We start from the raw sequence: 24,937 nt of genomic DNA, 5'->3' as shown, positions 1-24,937 counted from the left end.
GTTTTAATAGTTTGACTTTCCATGAATTATAAAAGTATAGGGAAGAACGACCCATAGTAAAATGGAGGTAGCCAACTAAGCATCTGTATGGCATTGATGCCATTGCTCCGGAAAATGGCAACACATCAGCACTATGTTAAAAAAAGAATGGTGCTCTAAGAAATGTTTGTCTGTTTGGAATTGTTTTTTTCATAAAAAATAATGCTCCAACAGGGATATAAAATGATAGTGACAAAGATACAATGTGGCATTCAATGGATAAAACATTAAAATACCATTTTCTCACAAAACGGTACTTACAATCACACATCAATACTGCAGCATCAATCCCAAACATATATTAAGTGATTACTTGGTTGGCACGTTTAGGTGGTCCCTATCGAGGTGCGGCATTTAGCCTATTTTTTAATCTCACTAGAGAAGAGTTATTGAGGTTATTAGAAAAAGATAAAAGTAATGTAATATGACAAGAAAAAATTTACGGCCCCCATAGGGCTAAAGCGACTAATTTAATACCAAAAAAAAAAAAAGTAAAAGGGAGGTATATGTAAATTATAATTTACCTTGAAGACGGGTTTGGGATCAACTATGCTCGGACGGGTTTGAGAAGGGGAAGTGTGAGTGAAGGGATTGATATTCGCCGCCTCTCCTTGAGTCCTTGACAATCAAAAGATGACAATATTGGCTGAGCTACCTGCTTGTAGTTGTGACTCTGCTCATTGACCTGTGCACAAAAGGACATCAACTCACCCACTACCAGTCTTGAGTCTCCCACTACTCGGAAAGCTGAAAAGCTTGACCCCTTTGTAGTTTGGATGATTACTTGAAGTAAACATTTGCTGACTTGCAGTAGACTGTTATCTCTTTCTCTGAATATGGCCGCGGTGCTGGACTCTCTGAAAGAGTTTATAAAGTTTCCACCCATTCAATCTTATTCGTATAGAAGAACCCATTTTCATTTGGTGTGCTGCCACAAAAAATATGGGTTGGTCATCTTCCTTAGGCTTAGAGAAACCTCTCTGCATGCTTTCTTTAGTACCAATCTTTTTAGTTATCATGTCAGCTTTTTGTTCCATCAACTCCTATGCCATGGCCTCAAGCAACAATACTACACCTCTCGATCAAACCGAGGCCCTACTCAAATGGAAAGCTAGCCTCTCCGGTAAAACCCAATTGGTTCTCTCTTCGTGGAAACGTGTTACTGGTGATTCTGCCATGAATTCTTCTTCCCTGTTTCACCCATGCAATTGGGTTAGAATTTCTTGTAACCAGGATGGAAGGGTCACTGAAATTACTCTACCAAGCATGGGTTTGCAAGGTACGCTCCATAACTTGAGCTTCTCATCACTTCCAGATCTCACTGGTCTTTATCTTACTAATAATACACTTTGGCAACATTGCACCACAAATCAGTACCCTTTCCAATCTCACCTACCTTGACTTATCTGTCAACCAACTATTTGGAGAAATTCCACAGGAAATTGGTTTACTAACAAGTCTCCAAGTTTTGTATCTTCACCAAAATTATCTCAGTGGTTCAATACCTTCAACCATAGGAGATCTAAGATATCTTACCGATCTCGGTTTGCTATCCAACAATCTCAGTGGATCAATTCCAGCGTCCTTGGGTAAGTTGAGACACCTCAGCCTTCTATACCTCTCTAAGAATCAACTTTGTGGTTCAATTCCTCCAGAGATAGGAAATTTAGTTTTTCTTACAGTATTGTCATTGCGAATAAATAATCTTACCGGCTCCATTCCTTCATCTTTGGGTAATTTGAGAAACCTAACTTTTCTTTACCTATACCAGAACCATTTGTCAGGTCCTATTCCTCCAGAATTAGGAAACTTGATAAATCTAATTCAGTTAGACATGCCTGTTAATCATCTAACAGGCTCCATTCCTTCCAGTTTGGGAAGCTTGACTAAACTCACATCCTTGCAGCCTTTTGAAAACCAGTTATCTGGTTCCATTCCATCATAACTAGGATCACTTGAGTCACTTATTGGGCTCATATTATACAAGAACAACCTCACTGGTTTGATCCCAACATCCATAGGTAATCTGAGAAGTCTCATTAAGCTAGACATGTCCTCAAATCAGCTTACAAGACCAATCCCTCCCACTTTTGGCAGCATGGCTAACCTCACCTATCTGAACCTTGATGGGAATCAATTATCCAATTCCATCCCTCCATCATTAGGAAACCTAGAATCTCTTAACCTTCTGAGCTTGAACACAAATAACCTTGTGGGTATGATCCCAACTTCTTTAGGTGATTTGAGCAACCTTGTCTTACTTGATCTTAGTAAGAATGCACTCTCAGGCATCATTCCACCTCGTATTGGTAATCTTACCAAACTAAAATACCTTGATATTTCTGTCAATCAATTCTCTGGTAATATTTGGCCTACTTACAAGTCTTCAAATCTTGTTCCTGGACCAGAATCATCTCAACGGTTCAATACCTTCAAGCATAGGAAAATTAACATACCTAACTAACCTAACATTGTTTTCCAATAACTTCACTGGTTTGATTCCTACATCCTTGGGTAATATGAGCAACTTAGCCAGTCTATATTTATATGACAATGAACTTTCTGGTTATATTCCTCAAGAACTTGGAAAGTTGACAAACCTCATTGAGTTAGACTTGTCCACTAACCATTTAACAGGTCACATCCCTTCTACATTGGGAAACTTGACCAAGCTCACAGTCTTGCAGCTACTTCAGAATCAATTGTTTGGCCGCATTCTCCAGAGATAGGAAAGCTCAAATCTCTTAAAAAGCTATTTATCTTTGAGAATGAACTTTCTGGTTCAATTCCTCAAGAAATAGGAAATATGACACATTTAGTTAGTCTCCAGGTGCATAACAACAATTTCTCTGGTTATTTACCACAACATCTATGTATGGGGGGGTCTCTAGAAAACTTTACTGCTGCTAATAATCATTTCACAGGTCCCATTCCAAAAGGCTTGAAAAACTGTACAAGCCTATTCAGAGTTCGACTTGAAAACAACCAACTGACTTCAAATGTATCAGAAGATTTTGGTGTATATCCATGGTTGAATTATATGGACTTAAGTTATAACAAATTATATGGAGATCTTTCACCGAAGTGGGAAGAATGCCAGCATTTAACAAGTCTACTACTGTCCAACAATGAGATCACTGGTAGAATACCACCTGAATTTGGGAAGTTGACTGAACTATATGTACTTGACCTTTCCTCAAATTATTTTTTCGGAGAACTTCCCAAAGAATTTGGAAAGATGAGTTCTTTACTGTACTTGAACTTGAGTCAAAACAGGTTTTCTGGTGCTTTGCCATCAGAAGTAGGATTATTGCCCAACCTTGAAATTTTAGACATGTCAACCAACTATTTGAGTGGTCCAATACCCAATGAATTGGGGGGGGGGGGTGCTCTAAACTGTCATACTTGAAGTTGAGTAGAAACAGATTCAGTGGAATCATTCCATTCCAAATTGGTAATATAATTTCCCTGCAGTGTCTATTGGATCTTAGTCATAACAGACTCAGTGGAGTGATACCATCTCAATTTGGAAAGCTTCACAACTTGGAAAATCTAAATCTCTCTCACAATGATCTCTATGGTTCTATTCCTTCCTCATTTGATGGAATGCTTAGTTTGACAGCTATTGATCTATCTTACAATCAGTTGGAGGGTCCCCTTCCCAGCAACAGAGCCTTTCAAAATGCCCCACCAGATGCTTTCAAGAATAATAAAGCATTATGTGGCAACAGAAAAGGTTTTCGGCCTTGCAATTCTCCTACTGGAAAGAAAGTGAATGACAAGAAAAAGCACAAAGTCATAATTTTCATCATACTTCCTCTTTTAGGGGTATTATTTCTTCTGTTCACATTTGTTGGTATTGCTTCTGTTTTTCATCGAAAGATGAGAAAAACATAAATAGAGCAAAGAGAAACAGCAGTCAATGGTAATCTAATTTCAGTATGGAATTTTGATGGCAAAATATTGTACCAAGACATAGTTGAAGCTACAGATGATTTTGATGCCAAGCATTGCATTGGAGTGGGAGGATATGGAAGTGTTTATAAGGCAGAGCTCTCAACAGGTCAAGTTGTAGCTGTTAAGAAACTTCATCACCCAATACATGAAGATGGTGAAAGAATTGATCTACAAACATTTGAAATGAGATTCATGCATTAACAAAAATAAAACACCGTAACATTGTGAAGCTTTATGGTTTTTGTTCACACATACGCCATACGTTTCTAGTCTATGAATATTTGGAGAAGGGAAGTTTGGCTAAGATCCTAGGTGATGACAGACAAGCAAATATATTAGACTGGGATAAGAGGGTCAATGCAATTAAAGTGTGGTGTATATTGCTTTGGAGTGCTAACAATAGAAGTGTTAATGGGAAGGCATCCAGCCGAATTCCTCTCTCTGTTATCATCTTCATCAATGCCAAAAGCTGTTAAAGCAACGAAATTGAATAAGTGTTGGATCAACGCCTTCCCCCTCCCATCCTTCATGTCACCCAAGAAGTAGAGACTATCATTAAGCTTGGAATTGCATGCTTGCATCTTGTTCCGCAGTCTCGACCCACCATGCAACACGTATCTCAGCAGCTGCTAGCCTGCTAATGTCAAATTGTCTTCACATTCAAATCAAGGGCAAGTACTGAATTGTTAGAACTAATTGTATGGGTGCAGTAGAAAAAGTTGGATTTGATAGTTTCATTTGGTTTTATTGACATTGAAATAATAATTCTCTTTTTTCAGTAATCATTGCCATACCAAAACAACATATCCGAAGACTGTCATTGATTTTCATACCATTTAGATTCTTTTTCTCTTTCATTAATGTTTGTAAATGCTAAACGAAATTAGTCAACCATGTAGATGCAAACCTCAAAATCCTTGCTACTGTATGGAAAACCATTACTTGACAAATCCAAAGAACCCAATCCAGTGGAGGGACTTTCTGTATTAGACACGAGTGCTATGGTATTGGCATCCACTTTGCCAACATTTTCCATTGTTAAGTGGCCTCTTTTACTATGAAAGAAAGGTTCAACATTGGAGAGAGAGAGAGAGACCAATTACTAGGGTTTGCGTCCCACTTCATGTGTATGGGAGACATGGGATTAATTGGCTAATAGGTCAAATCAGCAAATCATATTGTTTTTTCTTATGTGGCAAATGTTTTTGTTTTGAAATTCAATTATACACATTGGTGAACATCTCCTTAGTGAGATCGGATTCGGTTCTCACAAGACCGTGCTCACACTGTCCTCGCAGCCACTTGCAGCTGTGCATTGGGAATATTTCCATACTTATATGTTTTTATTCATGGGAGATATTCCCAATACACAGTTACAAGTGGCTATGAGGACGGTATGAGAACGGTCTTGTGAGCACTGAATATGAGTTCTTCCTTAATTACCTATATTGGTAGCTTCAGAACGATATGGGATCTACTGCTAACACTAGCATGTGAACCATGCTATGTAACCAATCATTAATGAACACGCCAGTGTTCCGTAAACCATGTGTACCATGTTTACACAGCTGTGTTAAGCCATGTCTATGGAGAAAATTTGTTGGGAGGCATTTGGTTTGATTATGCATTATAAGTAACGGAAAAAAATCCATTAGTGTAGCTGGTAGTTTTTATGATTTGTTTGGAAGCCGTTGTTTCTTTAACAAATCTCTGGTGGTTGCATTTCATTTAGGCCAAAAAATTGACTAAATTTTCAGTTCATTAAAGCATTTTTTTTTGGTAACAAATCACCTAGATCAACAAGAATAGTCTATCAGTTAAGTGGTTGAGATAGATCTGGGATTTTGCCTGCCTTTTTTGGCCAAATCTATGCCTGCGGTTTTTGGTGTCTAAACCGTTGGTATTGACTTAAGCTGTTAATGCCGAAGGTGGAAACCACCAGTATAGATCAACAATTTTATGATTTTTAACTTATGCCAATTTCATGATATGCCGACAGCCTATGCTTATCTGTACCGGCGGTTTGGAACGCCGATATTTATTTTGTTCTACTTTTCCCGGTGGTTTATAACCGCTGGTATAATAAAACATATACCGTTAATTCTGACAAACCGCCAGGAATGGTTAATTTAATGGATGAATTTGATGACACCTATGCTGGCAGTTTTATAGGGCTTTCCTGCTAGTCTTGATTTTTCCCGATAGTGGCTATATTAGGAAAGAAAGACCACCAGTAGACCGCTAGTAAAGGTAAATACCTAAAATTCAAACCATCAACCATCCTTCACAGTACATAAGCTTTCAATCATCCTTTAGATAAAATCCGAAGTATTATTAAATTCAACACCTACTAATAACGTTTATATGCCTTCCAACAATATGCAGGGAGGATCAAGTTTAGCCTAAACCATATCCGTACAGGTTGTAGAACCCCAAAATCCATTCCCACCCCAAAATTCGTCCTTTGAGGAAAAAATCCTACCCCATTGGGGCGGGCTCCCACCGGGTAGGGTAGAAATTTCCATCCCTAAAGGGGGGTAGGGTAGAAATTGCCATTCCTAAAGGGTAGGGGTGTAAATGGGTCGAATTTGAATTGGATCAGACAATATCCAAATTTGAATCCGATTAGAAAATTCGATATCCGAATTCGATTCAATATCCAATGGATATTGAAAATTAATATTCGAATTCAAATCTAATTAAATATTTGAATATTCAATTCAATTCGAATTCGACTAATTAATTATTTTATATAATTAATAAATATATAATTAATTATTATATATATAAACATTTAAATTATATAAACATCTAAAAATTTTATATATTATATATAAAATTAAAAATCAGTCGAATTCAGATATTTATCGAATCAAATCAGGTCATATCCGAATTTGAATCCGATTAGCTATGTGGTATGAATAGGATATCCAAATTCGACCGATTAGATATTCGAATTATCTGGATTCAATTCGATTATACTGAATCTTGATTTTGAAATTGGATTTTTGAATACCGTTGACACCCCTACTAAAGGGGGCAAAGCTGAACTCCAAAAGTTCAAAGGGGGTTTTTGTCACAAAACAAAGTTTGGGGCACTAAGTGTCACCACCTCCTAAGTAAAGGGTAGAAGTTTGTAATTTATCCATATTTTTATTATACTAGCAAATATGCACATCCCATGCACGTGGCAATTTTAGATGGGGATGATGATAATAATGATATTAGTAATATGTATCCAAATTATTTCATATTTTTTTTTTATATTTCTATGTGTATAAAGAATATCTTACTTATTAAACTTATTTCTATTTAATATGGTAAATATATAATATTAGAGATGTGTTCAAAATTTTCCACAATATTTATGCATTTTTTCATATTTTTTTGTATATATGTATATATTTAATATTTATTATTTAATTATGACATGAATGGTTGACATATTTGAGCCAAAAACTTCAACTATTGATGACTTCCCACCAATCAAAAAACAATTCCATTTTTTAGGTCAGATTGAAATTTGTATTTCATTTCTGTCATTAACAAAAGCAACCTTTGTTTATCTCACTTATTTTTAGTATGATTAATATAAAATATTGGAGATGTGCCCAAATATTTTTTATAACATTTTGTATTTTTTTTTATATTTTTGTATTTAACTTCTTTTACTTTTTATTATTTAATTATGACATCAATTGTTGACTTGTAACCAAAAGGTGGAATTGTTGACTTGGGAACCAAACAAGCAAAAAAAATTATTTTTTGGCTAGTTTTAAATTTTATATTTAATTTTCATCATCAATCTACACAATTCATATTAATCACACTTGTTTTTCTTTAATATGATTAATAGAAAATATTAGAGATGTGTCTAAATTATTTCTACAACTTTTTTATTTTTATAATTTTAAATTTATTTCTATTTTTTGTTTTTTTAACTATGAAATCATGGGTTGGTCCACTTGGCAGAAAATTTTGAATTTCTGACTCACCATTTAGATGGAAGAACAATTTTTCTCCAAAGTCAGTTTTAAAAAATGAGTTTTAATTATATCGTTAAAAATATTAGATTTAGATCTTATTAATAGAAATTATTGTAAGAAAAAAAAGACCTGGAATATATGATTTAATGACTAAGAATGGGAGTCAATGCCTTAAGCATAACACTTAATGAGTGGGAATCAAATGAGGTAAAAAACTAGTAGTTCAAATGTCCTCAAAATTAGAGAGACCATATTCAAAGAAAAGGGTGTCTTAATCAAGGAAAATTTTTCACATCATTCATATATAGATATAGATACAAATAGCTGATTTATTTGTGATGTCATAAGAAGGATGGTTGAACTGTTGACCCACCACATGCAAAACGGTTAAATTGGTAACATGGGGCAAATTCTCTTTTATATGGTATATAAATTAATTTGATGCTAATTATTTCTTTAAATTAATTATTTGTGTATATAATATTAGAATTCTAAAAACAAGGACTAGTTCAGTAATTTATTATTTTTATAGGCATATCCACAAATCATTTTGATAGATTAATATAAAATTAAATTTAAAGAGATCTAATAATAAAATAAGGTATTTTGGTTAGGAAGTATCCAACCAAAATAATTTATTTATTTATTATTAATATTATGAGACTTCTAATCTTATGTTATTATGTTTAATTAGTTATTTATATTAGGGAAAATTATAGTCAGAACCAGCTATACATTTAAAAATTACGCTATAGGTTGGTCCAAAATCCAGCAAAACTGTCAACTCTACATTTCAATGTATAGCTGGTTCTGACTCTTAATCCATGTTGGACACAACAAAAATCTTATATAGAAATTGCCCTCAATGCCAGGTGATTTGAAAATAAAAGAAGGTTTTTGGTCTCTCTCTCTCTCGATCTCCCTCCCACTCTCTCATTCTCACAGTTGCCTCTCTTTGCTCAATGGCTGTGTGATTTGAAAACAAACAAAAATGGTTTCTAATTTCTATATTTATGTTCTCTCTATTAAAAACTTTCATTCTCTCTCTCTCTGTCAATCTATTGTTCTCCATCAATCTCTCTCATTCTCTTTCTTGGTCAATTTCTCCTCCTTCATTCTCTTCTTGGTTGATCTCTTTTTCTCCCTCAGTCTTTCTCCCGCTCTCTCTTGTTCTTTTTTTTTTTTTTTTTTCTTATACACTTATATGATATTAACCAGACTATACAAAAGAACATGAGACCAACTTGGTATGGTTCTAAAATCATTACACCAATTTGTTAAAAATTCACAAGAAACTCTTGCTTATGTAATTTACACCAACTTGATAAAAATTTATAACTTGATTGTACAAGTGGTTGGTCCCTTAACTAACTTAATAACTTATACAGTATTAATTAGACCGTATAGAAAGCATAAAACCAACTTGATAAAATTCACAAATCATTATACAAATTTGACAAAAAATGCAAAATATTTAGAAAGATTTATGAGAGTGGAGAGGCGTTGTTAAGTTGGCCAATTGCATTATGTGTGTTTGTAGGGCATGAATAGAAATGCTGACAAATGTGATGTAAAAGCTCACCTACACATCATCATCTGAGCTTCATCTCCCAACTAGATTTGGTTGGCTACCTGAATGGTATTTGTCTATCGCAGAAGACTCCAGATGCATCCATTAATTAGCTTTTGCCCATCCTACTTGCATTATATGGGCAACATCCTCCTCTATCTCTCCCTTATTCTGAATTACCGAACCAAGTAGCAGACAATGCTACATTGAGTTATCTCTTGGTCTCTAATCCTAGGTGTTCTTGATTTGCACTACTATTATTATAATCATCACCACCATTGCCAATAATAAACTTAGGTAGCATATATTATATTTGTTTCCTATTTATTTTAGAACCTCATGCTTCTAAAGGCATTTATCCATAAATTCAAATTCTCACTTAATTAGTTCCATCAATTAATACAATGTCATCAACAAACAATGAGCTCCATGGGACTTCCTCTTGAACATTATTTTGTCAATTCATCTATGATTAGTGCAAGTAAATAAGGACCAAGTGCTGAGCCTTGGTGAAGGACCTAATGTAATTGTAAAATCTGATGTCTCCAACAAGATTTCTAACATTGGTTGTTTCATCTCGTACATGCCCTTGATTAGGTCCACATACCTGATCAAGCCTAGCAAATATGTGCTTATATAAATATGGTACAAGCTCAGCTATATTACAAAGAAACTGGATCTTACATATGGTCAGACACATGGATCTGTACAAATTGGTGCATAATTGTACCATTTTCTTCCCTATAACATCCTGGAAAATTTCAAGTAGGCATCACCTACATGGATAAAGGAGATTTAGAAAGGAAAGACATTTGACAAATTCTAGATTCCAACTCATTGTCTTCTAAGAATAACCAAGGGTTGAGCATATATGGGCTGAAGATTTTGATCACACCTGAAACATATAGACGTTAGGATCTAGATTATGAACCATTGGCTTATGACATACTTTGAGGAGGAGTTCAAGAAACCAACCTGAGCAATTTTCGCTTTCAATTTCTGGAGCTCATCTTGGGCACATATGAGCCTGAAGAAAGGGAAACTGATGTTTCAGACTTATTCACATTTCTTAATACTTGTAATATTTATTATTATTATTATCTATTTTTATCACTACCTCCACTGCAACTCTGTCAATTCTTGCAATAGTTCTTTTTCTCTCTCATGGGCAGCCTCCAACTGCAAACAGGAATTAAGGTATGATGTTAATGCAAGGCCAGATATATGAAAATAGCAAATATTTACTTACACAAAGGAACAGTAATATTTGCCTAAAGTTCCTCTATAGATAGATACCGCTTATATATTCCTCAGTTGGTAAAAATAGAGAAGATAACACTTTTCTAGTAACTAACCAGTTAAACAAGACTGTGAGTTGCAAGGAAGATGGAAATCAATCTAGAAGCTTTAAGATTCAAATGGAAAGAGGTGTTTTGTTTCTTTTTCTTTCCTTTATATTTCATTTGGCGGAAGGAGGAACCATAAGTGTCCCAATCACCTCAACTTTCAGTTCATTAGAAAGATTGACATGAATAAGAAAATTAAACCAAAACATAAAAAACATAGACACTACAAAGATTTGGAAGAAATTGTTCCAGTTCTTCAGACATCCTCAGTTGTAGGTTATCAATGATTCAATATCACTTATATTCTGTATTCTTTACCTTTAGTGGTTTTGTTAATGTCTGGTAACTTTTCCCATAGTTGAAGAGAAACTTCATTGTCCTTGATTTAAATTAAAGTTTAGAGCTACTCCTTTATTATGTTTCTTCAATCTTGGAGTTGCTTGCAATTGGGTATAAATTATAATTGTGAAAGGAGATGCCAATTTGGTAAGACATTATCCTTGGTGCCTTGGTGCCTTAGTCTAAAAGGTAAAGTTACAACACCTTTATGGTTGTTTAATGTGATGCAGCATTATTATGGGAAAGTCAAATGTTCCTGACCCTTAAAGTAGGTAAGCAATGTTCCCAATATTTTAGCACAAAATCTACCCCTATTTTGTGAAATTTGATCATCATATTGTCACTTATCCATTCTTGTCATCATTTTCTGTTCAAAACTCAAATGAACCATCAATCCTGACCTCTCTCTCTCTCTCTCATGCAATGCATGGGGTTGAATAGAAAGTTGAGGACTATGGAAGATTTAAAGAAAAAAGTCATAAAATTATATTTTTGGTAGTAAACAAAAAAGAAAATTTATTAAAATAAAGAAACAGTACATCAAGTGTTACATTAGGGGTGATGAGAAATCACCAAAAAGAAGAAGAAAAAGCAAATAGCTCCAACTTTTACATCACTACAAGATGCTAACCAAAATTCCCTTCCAATTCAACAGTTTCCTAAAACTTTGCTTCAAAATAATCTCTTGAGATATCTCTGAATCCTGGTAGAATTAGTACCAGATCCATTAGCTTTGAGCCAATCCTTGAACACATCTGAATCCCTTTTGCAGGCTCTTCCTATAAAGATCCTTCTACTCCTTTCCCAATAGACAGTTAAAGGAATATAGCTCTAGAAGCTTTTAGCTTTCTTGTTTTCTTATAATGTAGTCCAGCAAGAGAAAATTTCTCTTGGTCACCTTGGAACCCAGAAGGCTTCATTGATCACATCTTTTTCATACTGACTAACAGGACAACCAGTGTGAACTTCATTTTATTTTTCCAGTACCAAAATTAACCAATCCATCACAACACAACCATCAACTTGACAACGTCAACACTTCTTCCAGACTACTACCCATTAAAAGAAATCTATCTAACCTGAGAAAAGGTGCATCCTGCCCATTCAACCAAGTAAAAATTGACTGCAATCTCTTGCAATCATTCAACCCATTCTTCTAATAAACTCCCTAAAGCTTCTCATTGCTCCCATAACTTTCTTTTCCTTGCTCCCTTCCTTTCATTCATCTTCAAACACACATTGAAATCCTCCGCCCACAATGGAGTCACCTCCTCACCATTAGCACCTTCAAGCAATTCTCATTGTTTTGTGTAGAGATATTTTTGTCCAAAAAGATTAGGAGGATGCTAAAATAATGAATGAAGTTAAGAATTGAATATTGTTGTTGTAGTTGAGATAAAATCACCTTGTGGCATGCAACCGTTTTTATTTTTATTTTTATTTTTAGAAGAGCAGTTCTTCTAAAATACGTACCAATGACTTTTCTGTTACACTTGTGGGTGGTTGAATATACACTCCATCGATTGCATGACTAGCTGAAACAATGGAAACCAGATCTAATGATCTCAAAAAAGAAAAAAGTAGTAAGTGAAGAAATTTGGAGATAATTGAGTACTAGAACCTGTAATATCACCAGTGGAGACTTGCTTCATTGCACTTAGAACAAAATCCTATTTAATGATAAAGTGAAAAATGATAAGGATAGCCAACAAATAATTAGACAATGAGAAGACCAAATATTTATACAGAAGTCTCATACCCTTTGAAGAATATTTGTCTGTAAAATGCTATGTAAATGCAGGAAATATGAATTGACAAGCGGGTTTGATGGTGTAGCATCAGATGATGGTGATAAAGCAACTCCAGGGAGTTGGGTAAACACCTACATAGCCAATAACTTTCATATAAGACATTCAATTCAATTCATATGTTTCCCTTTAGCTAGTTGTATGCATATGGAGTCATGAACATGAACTACTGTTATCACTTTAACATTGAAGAACAATGCAGAGACAAACTACCTTTTATAAATGGATATTTATAATAGGAAGGAAAGAGGCAATTTCATTAACATGAATTTTATGGCACAACTTAATGTTGGAACTTGTGTGTGGTGAATCAAAACCAATCCATGGGCCACCAATATAGGTGTAAATATAACAGGTCTAGATATTCCATTGTTTTACTCATTTGTGTTGGATGAACTTGATCAGATAGATTAAGAATACTTGGTAGAGTAAGAAATTAATAACACTTTCTATTGGGATAAAAAATCTCACAAAAATGTTAGAAATGAAACATCCACTTGGCATAATAAAAGTCAAGAACTTTTTAGATGTCTTTGGGGGGGAAAAGCTATACATGACTGCATTTTATCTTGTAACCACAAAATCAAGCAATAAAATACCAGTTGGCTTAGGGAGAAGTTGCAAATTAATTATATTTCATAATGGGATAGAAAAATTGGGGAGAGTGTGGCAATTGACTAAGAAGGGGACAGGCAAGGGAAGAGGGGAGTGAAGTGTTTCCTCTCAAAACTTTTGAAAACCCTTTATATAGTTGCAAAGGTAATAAGAGTGGGGCCCTAAAATCTTTTGTTTATTACTGTAGAGAAGATGGAGGGTAGTTTATGTAATTTTACTTTTCTTTCTTGTAATCTAGTAGGCATGTACATTAGTGTACATCTCTTTTCTTTTATTTTATTTTGTAAGGGCAATCTTGTCCATTATCATTATTAATATAAATTCTTTCTCTTTGGGTTGGTTCAATTAGATTGATCAACCCTAACAGATCTAGACTATTGGCTTTCTTCTTGTCTCTTCTCTTTCTTACTGATCAACATGGTATTAGAGAGGGCTGTTCCTTTATCCATTACCCCATCTTTCAAACTATTTGAGGGATCTTCATCTTAATCGATTGGTTTTGGACTGTTATGATCATTCCAGGGACCAGTTTTATGTGTTTTGCACAATTAGCAAGAGAGATTTCATTGGATCTCTCTAGAAAGACATCTGTTTGTAGTCAAAATTGAAAAGAAGTGTCGCTTGTCCTTTTCATCATCCTCTGAAAGTTTCATTGAGATCATAAAAGAATTGAGAGAGATCTATACATCTCTTCTCGGTGGAAGTAGTCAATCTTTCCTTTTTGGACTATGTTCTTAGGTTTCCACTATTTTTGTACCTTGAACACTCTCTTTTGACTATAAGAGGTTTCTTCTCTTATATTTTTTACCCTATTGGATTAATTCTCTGCTTATATTGCATGCTTCGACTAGTTTTGCTTTGTGTTTTTACTTGACATGGGTCTTGAAAAGAGTGAATTTATCTCTGTCAAGTTTGGTGGAAACAAATATGCTCTCTAGGAGTTTCACTTCCAGTATTTTATTGAAGGGAAGGGTATGTAGGGTTATATTGATGGGTCCATACACATACCCGATGCTGGTGATGTCAAAGGACTAAAATAGTGGAAAACTTAGAATGCACAAGTTGTTTTATGGATTCTTGGTTCTGTCATGATGGATGCCAGTATTCCAATGAGGGGATTCAAATATGCCCATGAAATGTTTGAATACAATGAAAAGTTATATCAACAATCAAACATGTCTAGGCAATATCAGATTGAAGTTGATATCTTTTCTTATATTCAAGGAGAGAAATAGATTTAAGAATATTATATTGGGTTTGTGAACCTCTGGATTGAATATGAACTAACTCACTTTGGGACTTCTCTATGGACTGTTGTGTGAAAACTATGAAGAAACATATCAATACGAGAAAGATTATGCATTTCTTGATGCATCTTAGACCTAATTATGAAACTTTGCGCTCTAGTATATCAGCAGAGAGCCTGTACCTAATCTTGACATAATACTTGGAGAGTTATTAAGGGAGGAAACTCGTCTTCTCACTCAGTTTGCACTTTGATTAGAAGAAGGAACATGGTATAGATATTGTCTTCTTGGCTACCAAACAGAAGGGAAAGAAGAACTTTGGACACATGGTATCCCACTGCAAGAAGAAAAGTTTTTGCACCTACTACAAACAACAGGGACACATTATAGTGGAATGCCCAACAAGCCCCCCAAGACAGGACAACATAAAGCTTATCATGCCTTAGTTGAATCGACTCCAATTGATATTGCCTCCTCATTAGCTCACAAAGCTTATTCATAGGGAAATTTGATTGAAGATAAGATTGTGAGCTCATGTCCTCGGCTATTTCCTCAACTTTTTCTACTATTGGATTGGCTTATACTTTTGCTTTTTTGTGTTCTTCTCCCTTCACATATGTGGATTATTGACTTTGGGGCCTTAAACCACATGACCGGGGCTTCTTTTGGTTAGTATTCTAAATCCTACACTTCTGTCAATGACATTATTACTGCTAATGGTGATTCTCTCCCTATATGTGGGTGTAATTATTTATTTCTATCCACTTCTGAGCCTACACCCTTACATCTTTCCAAAACCTTCTTTTTGCCTAAGTTGACTATTAGTCTTATTTCTGCTAGACAACTTGTTAATGATGGTAATAATGATTTGTTTACTCATGATGATTGTTTTATTCAGGGCCAACACACTGTGAAGCTGAAGTAGAAGGAGCATAGGCTTGGAAGATTGCTTGCCCTGGAATTTGAGAATAATATAGTTTCACCAGACTCTTGTTTGCTATCTACTACTTCTAGTTTTTCTTCTACCTCTTGTGATAATGTGTGACACTTATGGCATAGACATTTGGGCCACACTCATGCTAAAAACTTGGATTATTTATTTTTTTTCTAGTTATTTGTCTATGACTGTTGCTTCATTTAAGAATGTTGATAAATTCTGTTTAACTTGTTACTATAGTAAATATCATATTTTTCCTTTTCCATCTTCTACTAAACATGCTTTTACACATTTTTACCTTATTCACAATGATGTGTAATCATCTCTAGTTATTTTACACTTGGGTTATAAATATTTTTTGTTGTTTATTGATGATTATACTCGATATATATGGGTTTATTTTCTTTGAAAGAAATCAAAAGTCTTTTCCACTTTTAAGAACTTTCATGCTATGGTTATGGCCTAATTTAAAAGTACTATAAGAATTTTGAGGTCAGATTCAGGGGGAGAGTACTTTGATGGTGAGTTTCAAACCTATCTCAAACATTATGGGATCCAGTCCTAGAGATCTTAACTAGGTACACCTCAATAGAATGGGATATTTGAGTTCAAGAATTGTCACATTGCTAGTATGGTGGGATCCTTGTTACAAGACTTCCATGTTCCCATTACCTTTTGGGTAGATGTGACCCACACTTATGTTCACCCCATCAACATTATTCCTACTTCTATCATTGAAATTCTTCTCTCCATCAATCCTTATTTCATTGTTCACCAAATCTATCCATGTTTCATATCTTTGGTTGTGCTTGTTTTGTTCATCTTCCTCCCCGTGAACACACTAAGCTAATAGCTCAATCATCTATTTTTGCATTTATGGGATATAATATGTAACACAAGGGATTTCTCTATTATGATCCCAAAGTCTGTAGACTGCGCATTTCTTGTAATGTTATATTTCTTGAAAACCTTTCATTCTTCGAACATATTAGTAAATTGTTTGCACCATCCTTTTCTATTCTACATCATTTTGGCTCTGTAGGTGATCCTCCTCCTGTATCTCAGCCACTTCAAGTTTATTCCAAGAAGCATCCAGCTCGTTCATTGCCTATGCCTCCTCCACCTTCAGCACTAGTGACTGTAGGTGATCCTCCTCCTGTATCTCAGCCACTTCAAGTTTATTCCAAGAAGCATCCATCTCGTTCCTTTATTTGTGTCGATCATCTCGTATTTCTCGCCCACCTGACTGCTATGGCTTATTTTCTAGTCATAGCTCCTTCTCTGTTGTTTTTTCATCCACAGACATTCCTAAGTCTTACAACTAGGTTGTGACAATCAAGCATTAGAAAGATGCTATTGATTCAAAGGTTTATGCCTTATTGGAGAATGATACCTGGGAGCTTGTTTTTCCTCCCCTAGATGCCTCCATCATTGACAGCCGATGTGTTTACTCAATGAAACTCAAATCAGATGGTACTCTAGACATATATAAGGTATGTTTGGTTGTTCAAGGCCACAAGCAAGAATATGGGACTGTCTATGATGAAACTTTTGCTCCAATGGCTAAAATGACAAAATTCGTTTACTCTTGGATGTCAAAAATACCTTTCTCCATGGACATTTACAAGAAATGGTTTATATGAAACCACCTCCCGTCTACTATGATAATCCTCTCTTGGTGTGCAAACTGAAGAAATCTTTATATGGTCTTAAACAATCTCCACGATCTTGGTTTGATCGCTTCTATAAAATGGTGTTGGAGGCTGGTTTTCAACAGAGTGCTTCAAATTACTCTCTTTTTACTCTCAAGCGAGCACAAGGGTTGACTCTTCTTTTGGTTTATGTTGATGATATCCTTATCACCAGAATGATGTGGATGGCATTAACAACTTGAAACTCCTGCTTAACAACTCCTTCAAAATGAAAGTTCTGGGGCCGATGACTTATTTTCTTGGACTTGAAATTCAGCGATGTTCTCAAGGTTATGTTGTTAACCAATAGAAATATTCTTTGATCTGGTGATACTTGCTCACTTGACTGACTTTAAACAAGTGGATACACCTTTGGAGTTTAATCATAAGCTAAGTAAGGATGAGGATGAGCTCCTTCCTGATGCTACTTTATATCGGTAGCTTGTAGGTAGTCTTATCTACCTAACTATGACTCAACTAGGCATTTCCTATGCAGTCCAAGTTGTAAGTCAATTTGTATATGCTCCTCCATGTCAACCCCACTTTACTATAGCTCTCCAGATGATCCATTATGCCAAGGGAACACTATCTCATGGCTTATTTTTCTCATCTTCCTCCTCTACTTAGCTTCGAGCTTATGTAGATACAGATTGGGTAGGTTGCCCTGACACTTGTCATTCTACTACTGGCTGGTGTGCATTTTTTGGTAATTCTTTGATTTCTTATAAATGTAAGAAACAACAAACAGTTTCCAAGTCATCAACTGAAGTAGAGTATAGAGAAAATTCCTTAGTATGTAGTGAAATAGTTTGTCTTAAGGCTCTACTTCATGACATGCACATTGATCACACATCTGCCATCCCCCTATTTTCTGACAATATACGTGTGATCAAGATTGCATCCAACCCGGTATTTCATGAGTGCACTAAACATATTAAGGTGGACTGTCAATTCATTCGTGACCTTCTCCTTGTGGGCCACATCTCTCTCCCATATGTTTCTTCGGGCCTACAACTTGTAGATCTCTTCACCATAGCTATGACCAAAGTCCGACATAATATTTTTATGGACAAACTGATGCTTGTTCTCCAACATCAGTTTGATGGGAAGTGTAGAGAAGATAGAGAGTAGTTATGTAATTTTACTTTTCTTTCTTGTAATCTAGTAGGTGTGTACATTAGTGTACATATCTTTTCTTTTATTTCTTTTGTAAGGACAATCTAGTCCATTCACATTATTAATATAAATTCTTTTTCCTTGAATTGGTTCGATTAGATTGATCAACCCTAACGGATCTGGACTATTGGCTTTCTTCTTGTCTCTTCTCTTTCTCATGGATTAACAATTACAAACTTGCAATCAATTTCAAATTTCTTGATTCTATCTCTGCTAAGAAGGCATCTAGTTGTTTTGTTCCATCATTCTTGAACCCATGGAAGATTATACATAAATTCATACACTTCATAATATGACATTTGCTACATATAGGGAATTGCGTATGCTTTCACACTCAGATATGTTCATATTTGACCAGTGCTATCATCATTGATATTATGCATCATGCAGTCACACAAAAGGACAAAACATACATGGGCTTGTTGAGCACACGTTTTGTCCTTTAGTGATTTAAGGGCTCCATGATGACTAGCCTCTTTTGCTAGCATTTTCTGTTCAAATTTATGTACAATAGTGTACATGTTAGAGAGAAGACTCGATATTCATTGGGTGGTTGTTTTTAAAGAAATAGAATAGAAGAGATCACAAGTAATAAAAATATGAGTCAGAAAACATACCTAAGCATAAGAGATAATGTAACCAGTGGATTGAACTACTAACCTGTACACTGTGGCTCTTCTGTAATATAGGGGATGGAAGCACCTGAGAAATGAATGACAACGCTAATTCAAATTGCTGAAGACATCTGGGTCCAAAACCATGAATAATAATAGGAAACTTACCTTTTCTAGCTCAATATTCTCAGATGTCACCTTGAAACGTCCTTTTTGCTGGACAACTGGCCGCTTGGCTTTTTCATCAACATCTTCACCATTTGTTGCTGAAATAAACCAGTTCAGTTAAGTAAGAAGGTATGCAGTAAAGAAAATTTCAATTGTATTAGTCTGGTTGAGAGTAATTGAAGAAAAAGGAAAGGAATATATGCAAGCATGCCTGCCAATTTAGATGCTTTAGAAAATGTTCCAGAAGGTACATCATCTACCGTTGGTGGAGTCATTATGCCATTATTGCAGAACACAGAGTTCTCAGGATTGTTTTGCTCCTTATCACTGAACAATTCATAATATCATGAAAAAGGCAATGAAATAAATACTTGTATTCCCCATATTACAAAGTGAAAATGGAATCAACTAGAAAATACATCATGAGACTAAAAGTGCATGTGCAAAATTTTTACTAACAACTACAACAAACAATCCAATCTTCTGCTTACTATTTGACATTCATTCATTGAGGCTCTTTATTAAGTTATGGTATTTCTAAGTATCAACTTTTAAGTTATGGTATTTCTAAGTATCAACTTAAGGTATTTTTAACAATTGATTTGGTGGGACAATGCATAACAAGCTCCTTTTACTATAACTGTTTCTTATATCTCTTTGGTGGATTTCTTAGAGCGGCAAACTTTTCTATTTGAGTTCTCTCTTGCATCTCTCTCCTCAACCCCATTGTGTGAGATTTTTCTAGAATCAAGTTGGTATTAGAGCTTCATTTGATCCTTTGGATTTTAACACTCTTAGTTTACTCCAATGGTTCATGGACATGGTTGTGGTGACATGCTGATCCTCCAAAAAAACAAGACCTCAATGATGTCAAAATATATGAATTGAGGAGGCAAGTACAACAACTACAAGAACATCTAGAGCACTTTGAAGATTTGACTCGTGATGAGTCACATTATGATTCAAAGGATGAATTATCTCATAAGGATGGAGAAGAGATTGACTTCTTCTATCATGAAATGGTGATTGGAGAGTCTTTTCCCTATCATCACGCTTGAAAGAACAATGGCTTCCAATAAGATTTTAACATCAAATTGGCATTTCCAAAGTTTGAAGGTAAAACCAAACCAGATGAGTTTGTTGATTGGCTTCATACTATTTTTTGGTAATAAGTAAAAATAAAATTTATTGATAGAAAAAGAAAGTACATTTGATGGTGATGAGAGATCACTAGATATACAATGCAAAACAAAAATAGGCACTCAAAGGAGAAAGATAAAATAAAGAAAGCAAGAGTATATACAAATTTTAAGCCAACTCAAGATTGTTCCAAAATCCTGCACCAAGATCTTCTTTTGTAACCCCTTCAAACTCTAGGAAAATGAGATCACAATCCATGATCCTTTTACCACAGAGTAAAGTGATATGGTCCATTTATCTAGCTTCCTCTTCAAAGGTTCTCCTATTCCTTTATTTCCAAACTTCCCAACAAACAACAAAAGGAATGCAGCTCCAAGCAATCTTTGCCTTGACATTTCCCCTCACACTTGGCCACCTAGAAAAAAAATCCTCATCCGAACAAGGATCCATCTAGAAAGTCTTTCAGAAATGAAAGAAGTCCCAGGTGAACTTAGAGTAAGGGCATTCAATAAACAAATGTTTGACATTCCCCTCTGCATTCTCGCATAAATAGCTCTGCTAGCCAAGTGAAAACCTCTATTTTGAAGATGATTTAATGTCAAGATGCTATCTAACACTACTAGCCATTCAAAAGCTTCATCCCTTGGAGGAAAAGGGTTCCCATAAGTCCTTGATATAACCTTATAGAAAATTTGACTAAGAACGGGCCATTTCAAGATACTTTCCACCACCTTGAATCCTTCATTTCCACCTGTATTTCAGCTAATTGGAGTTTTGCAAGTAGATCCATACACTCTTGAATTTACCAATCTAAATTCTCTACAACATAACTATTATTCATACCCAACCTATGCAACCATAGGCAAATTTTGAAAGACACTAAATTGACGAAAGCCAATTGGAAACACAATTTTCCAATACCTAACTATTCATCTTCCCAAAATTTGATTATTAAACCATCTCCAAATTTGAAAGACACTAAGTTGAGGAAAGCCAATTGGAATACACAATTTCCTTACAAACACTCACTCCATAAGAGGTCTTCACTTCTATGGAATTCCACCCAAACCCAATCAGCCCATATTTGCACGGCACCAATGATGAGGCCAAAAAAAAAAAAGAAGGAAAAGAGTAAAAAAAGAAAAAAAAGAAGAAAAATATGAATGTACTCTGTATTTGTATTTTTTTTTGTAGTAGGATCCCAATTTGCTGTTTTTTAGTAGCCTTATTGGAAGTTTGCATTCAGGGGTATTTTGTCATTTTATAATTCAGATTATGGTCAAGGTCAGATGGGTGTTGGGTTTTGGTCTCTTGGGTCTTTTTGTAACAAAAGATATCTTTTGGGGTTCATTTGAAGTTGGTTTTGTTCTTAAGGAGTTGCTTGTGAGAGTTAAACATTATAGGGGCTTATGTGTAAATATTTTAATTGGATTCTCCAACAAGCAATTGGGTCTTGTAAAAGAGTTAAACATTAAGGGGTCTTTTTTGTTTCTTTCTCTCTTGTTTGAGCTGTAACTCAGCTCCATCTAGGGTTTTAAAGTATTGGAAGCTTGGATTTTGAGGATTTGACCCATTTTGGCACCTTCCAATCCCTCTGTCACTGCATGCCCGTGTGGGAGGCCAGGTTGATGTCATGGTTATTATGGCAAAACTGTTCCAGGAAGAGTTTTACTTCAAGTTTAGGTCTGAAATCCCTAAAAATATAACTTGTTTTGTTGTTTTCATTTTGGTATTTCTTGTGCTTATTTCTATACACTTCAAGTGATGCATGTAATTTATTTTTTTCTGTCCACATCAGCCACCCTCCTCATAAGAGCCTCCCTCTCCAATCCAAATCTCTACAGCCATTTTCCTAGAAGAGCTTTACTGAAATGCTTCAATTTTTTTGATTCCCAAATCTCCGTCTTTATTTTACTTGTAGACCATATCCCAATTTACTAAGTGAAATTTCTTTTCAAACCATTTGATTCACCATAAGAACTCCTTTTGTATTTTTTCAATTGAGTTTATTACATAAGACTACAATGATAGTCTTGTGTGGCCATTTTCATCAACAATATTTGTTGAGGAAGAATATGTTAGTTGGGATAGTCCTCCCATCTTTGATGAAGAAGATATTGAAGAAGAGACCAAGGAAGATCTAAGGAGTTGGAAAAAGAAAAATAAGTTATCTATGCTGATCTAAGGAGTTGGTTTCAACAGAATATCTTCCACACAAGATGCACTTCTGATGGAAAGTTGTATGATCTTTTATTGAAAGTTGTACAAATATAGTGGCTACATCTATGATTGAGAAGTTGAATCCAAAGAAAGATAAGCACCTACAGCTTTACAAGCTCTCAGGGCTTCATAAAGGAAATGAGGTTTATAAGCATCCTTATTGGCAAGAATTTTCACTAGGGTCTAGGATGGCTATTTAAAGAACAATAGGATTATTTCAAAAGAAATATGTTTTGACAATTAGGAGACATAATGAAGAAATCCCAATGCATATTGGAGGTTTATCAAAAGGATAGTAACAAAGAAGCATAGTGGAAGCATGGTGGTAAGTAAGGGTGTTTGACACCAGAATGTCCACATGCACAAAAAAGGACTTATGTAGGCTTAAATTTCTATACAAGGTTTTTCTGAAAAATGTGTAGCGATAGATGTAGGGGCTATTTTGTGGTCATTTTGCAGCTCAACCTTGGTGGGAAAGCTATATGTCTCTAGAACACTCTGAATCTACTTTTTCCTTTTTATGAATAGCACTCTGAATCCACTTTACAACACAACAAATGGAGCAGGATTTGGAGTTTTCTATGCAAGTTTATGGGCATTTTTCTTGAGGGGTGTAGTGCTGACTGCAGGATTCCAAAAATACATTATTTCCAAGTCTTTTGAGTTTCTTCATGTCTTTTCTACTTTCTAAATCCCACTTCTCTAGAATAGTTCGTGAATCTTGTTATTTGTGATTCATTGTATTTTTTTTTTTGCAATTACTCAGCTCGAGGGTTTGTTCCAAGCAAGTCTATATAAACTTGTTAGAAGTTAAAAAAGTGGGCATCAATTAAGGTTTTACTTTTCATTACAAGGAAAATAAAAGTGGGTGACAGATGATATTAACAGTACATTCGATCTCTTTTGCTCATTAGCCCTATTTCTTTTGACTCTCTTGTCTCTACTTCTTCATTCTTTTCAAATCTAATTTAATTTAGAACTACTTGTCTCTTGTTTTTCTTCCTTTTTCTCTCTATTTAAGGCAGCTGATCACATGGTATCAGAGCACCAGTGATCACTTGGGCATATTTTTGGGTTCTCTCTAAATTCAACGTGAACCAGTTTCTCCTTCTACTTTGAGTAGTCCCAAAAAGGAGGAAAGTAGGACTGTTTGCCCTTGAAAAAGGAGGATTTCATGCCTCAGTTGGTGTTGGGTATTTTCTGTTTTTGTGGTATGCTATTATCCCTCTACTCAACAGTTCGAAGAGGACTGTATGGAGGCTAGTTTATAGTAAGTTTATTCTGTCCATCAATGGTATTCTAAGGTTGCATTCTTAGGTGGAGTCCTTATGGTATATAGACATTGGTTTTATGGAGTTTTTGTGGTTGGATATTCTGTTCCACCTTCTTCTCCCTCTAACAAAATATTAATATTAAGAAGTGTTCTTATCACCCCCTTTTAACAACAAAGCCCTTTATATCTGCCTCCAAGTTCTTAATGAATTAACTTCTCTAACTCCATCCTTAAAACCTCCCTCACTGTTCTCCCCTCCTTTATAAGATTATTTTCCTCTTCCAACCTCTCCAATCTTGTCATCTTTGTCAATACTTGTAATAGTTGTTTAGAGCAAAAGTACTATTTTGCCTTTTTTTTAGTTAGTAACAATGTTTTTAATGCAACCTTTAATATAGTAAATGTGGATGTATGGAGACCACACCCTATTTCATCTTGTTTGGGCTCTAGAAACTTTTTGTTGTTCATTGATGTTATGCTTTACATCAACATAATTTTTGCATAATAAATTTGAAGCCTCTTCTTACTTTAAAATTTTTGGTAATTAATAACAAAAAAAAATTATTTATTTATAAAAAAGTACATCCATAGGGTGGCGAGAAATCACAAACACAAAAGATGAGAAAATATTACATCAAAGAAACATCAAATGCAACAAAATCAGCCCAATGAATCCATCTCTAAGGATGACTAATAACCATTTCCAAGAGAATCCTTTGACACCCCCTCAAAATTTAGCAATATTAGAATCAATTCCACAATTTTTTTTCCCATTGGATGATACAATCTAATCCTTGCATTTTGACTTGTC

At 35.0% G+C, this 24,937-nt stretch overlaps 1 protein-coding gene and 1 pseudogene across 5 annotated transcripts in view; one reads left to right on the top strand and one right to left on the bottom strand.

Moving 5' to 3' along the window:
• Nucleotides 1-586: 586 nt before the first annotated feature.
• Nucleotides 587-4,772, top strand: LOC148869828 (uncharacterized; annotated as a pseudogene).
• Nucleotides 4,773-9,906: 5,134 nt separating this feature from the next.
• The window catches only part of LOC148869827 (Protein kinase superfamily protein), a 35,952-nt gene continuing 20,921 nt past the window's right edge, over nucleotides 9,907-24,937 (bottom strand). For 2 of the 5 annotated variants that reach the window (XM_088969468.1, XM_088969471.1), the window contains 9 exons: nucleotides 19,705-19,820; nucleotides 19,494-19,591; nucleotides 19,372-19,413; nucleotides 12,997-13,119; nucleotides 12,859-12,907; nucleotides 12,711-12,772; nucleotides 10,670-10,731; nucleotides 10,528-10,579; nucleotides 9,907-10,447 (listed from right to left, as the gene is read on the bottom strand). In XM_088969468.1, the coding sequence (XP_088825594.1) occupies nucleotides 10,442-10,447; nucleotides 10,528-10,579; nucleotides 10,670-10,731; nucleotides 12,711-12,772; nucleotides 12,859-12,907; nucleotides 12,997-13,119; nucleotides 19,372-19,413; nucleotides 19,494-19,591; nucleotides 19,705-19,820 (610 nt within the window). In that variant the 3' untranslated portion in view covers nucleotides 9,907-10,441. Of the gene's footprint in view, nucleotides 10,448-10,527; nucleotides 10,580-10,665; nucleotides 10,732-12,710; nucleotides 12,773-12,858; nucleotides 12,908-12,996; nucleotides 13,120-19,371; nucleotides 19,414-19,493; nucleotides 19,592-19,704; nucleotides 19,821-24,937 lie in introns of those variants that run through there. The other 3 variants (XM_088969467.1, XM_088969470.1, XM_088969469.1) reach the window with 2 other exon arrangements.

Source organism: Nelumbo lutea, chromosome 2, assembly GCF_056320005.1.
Source record: "Nelumbo lutea isolate HS-2025 chromosome 2, American lotus-T2T, whole genome shotgun sequence".
NCBI lineage: Eukaryota > Viridiplantae > Streptophyta > Magnoliopsida > Proteales > Nelumbonaceae > Nelumbo > Nelumbo lutea.
This window is presented reverse-complemented; position numbering and strand designations above follow the sequence as displayed.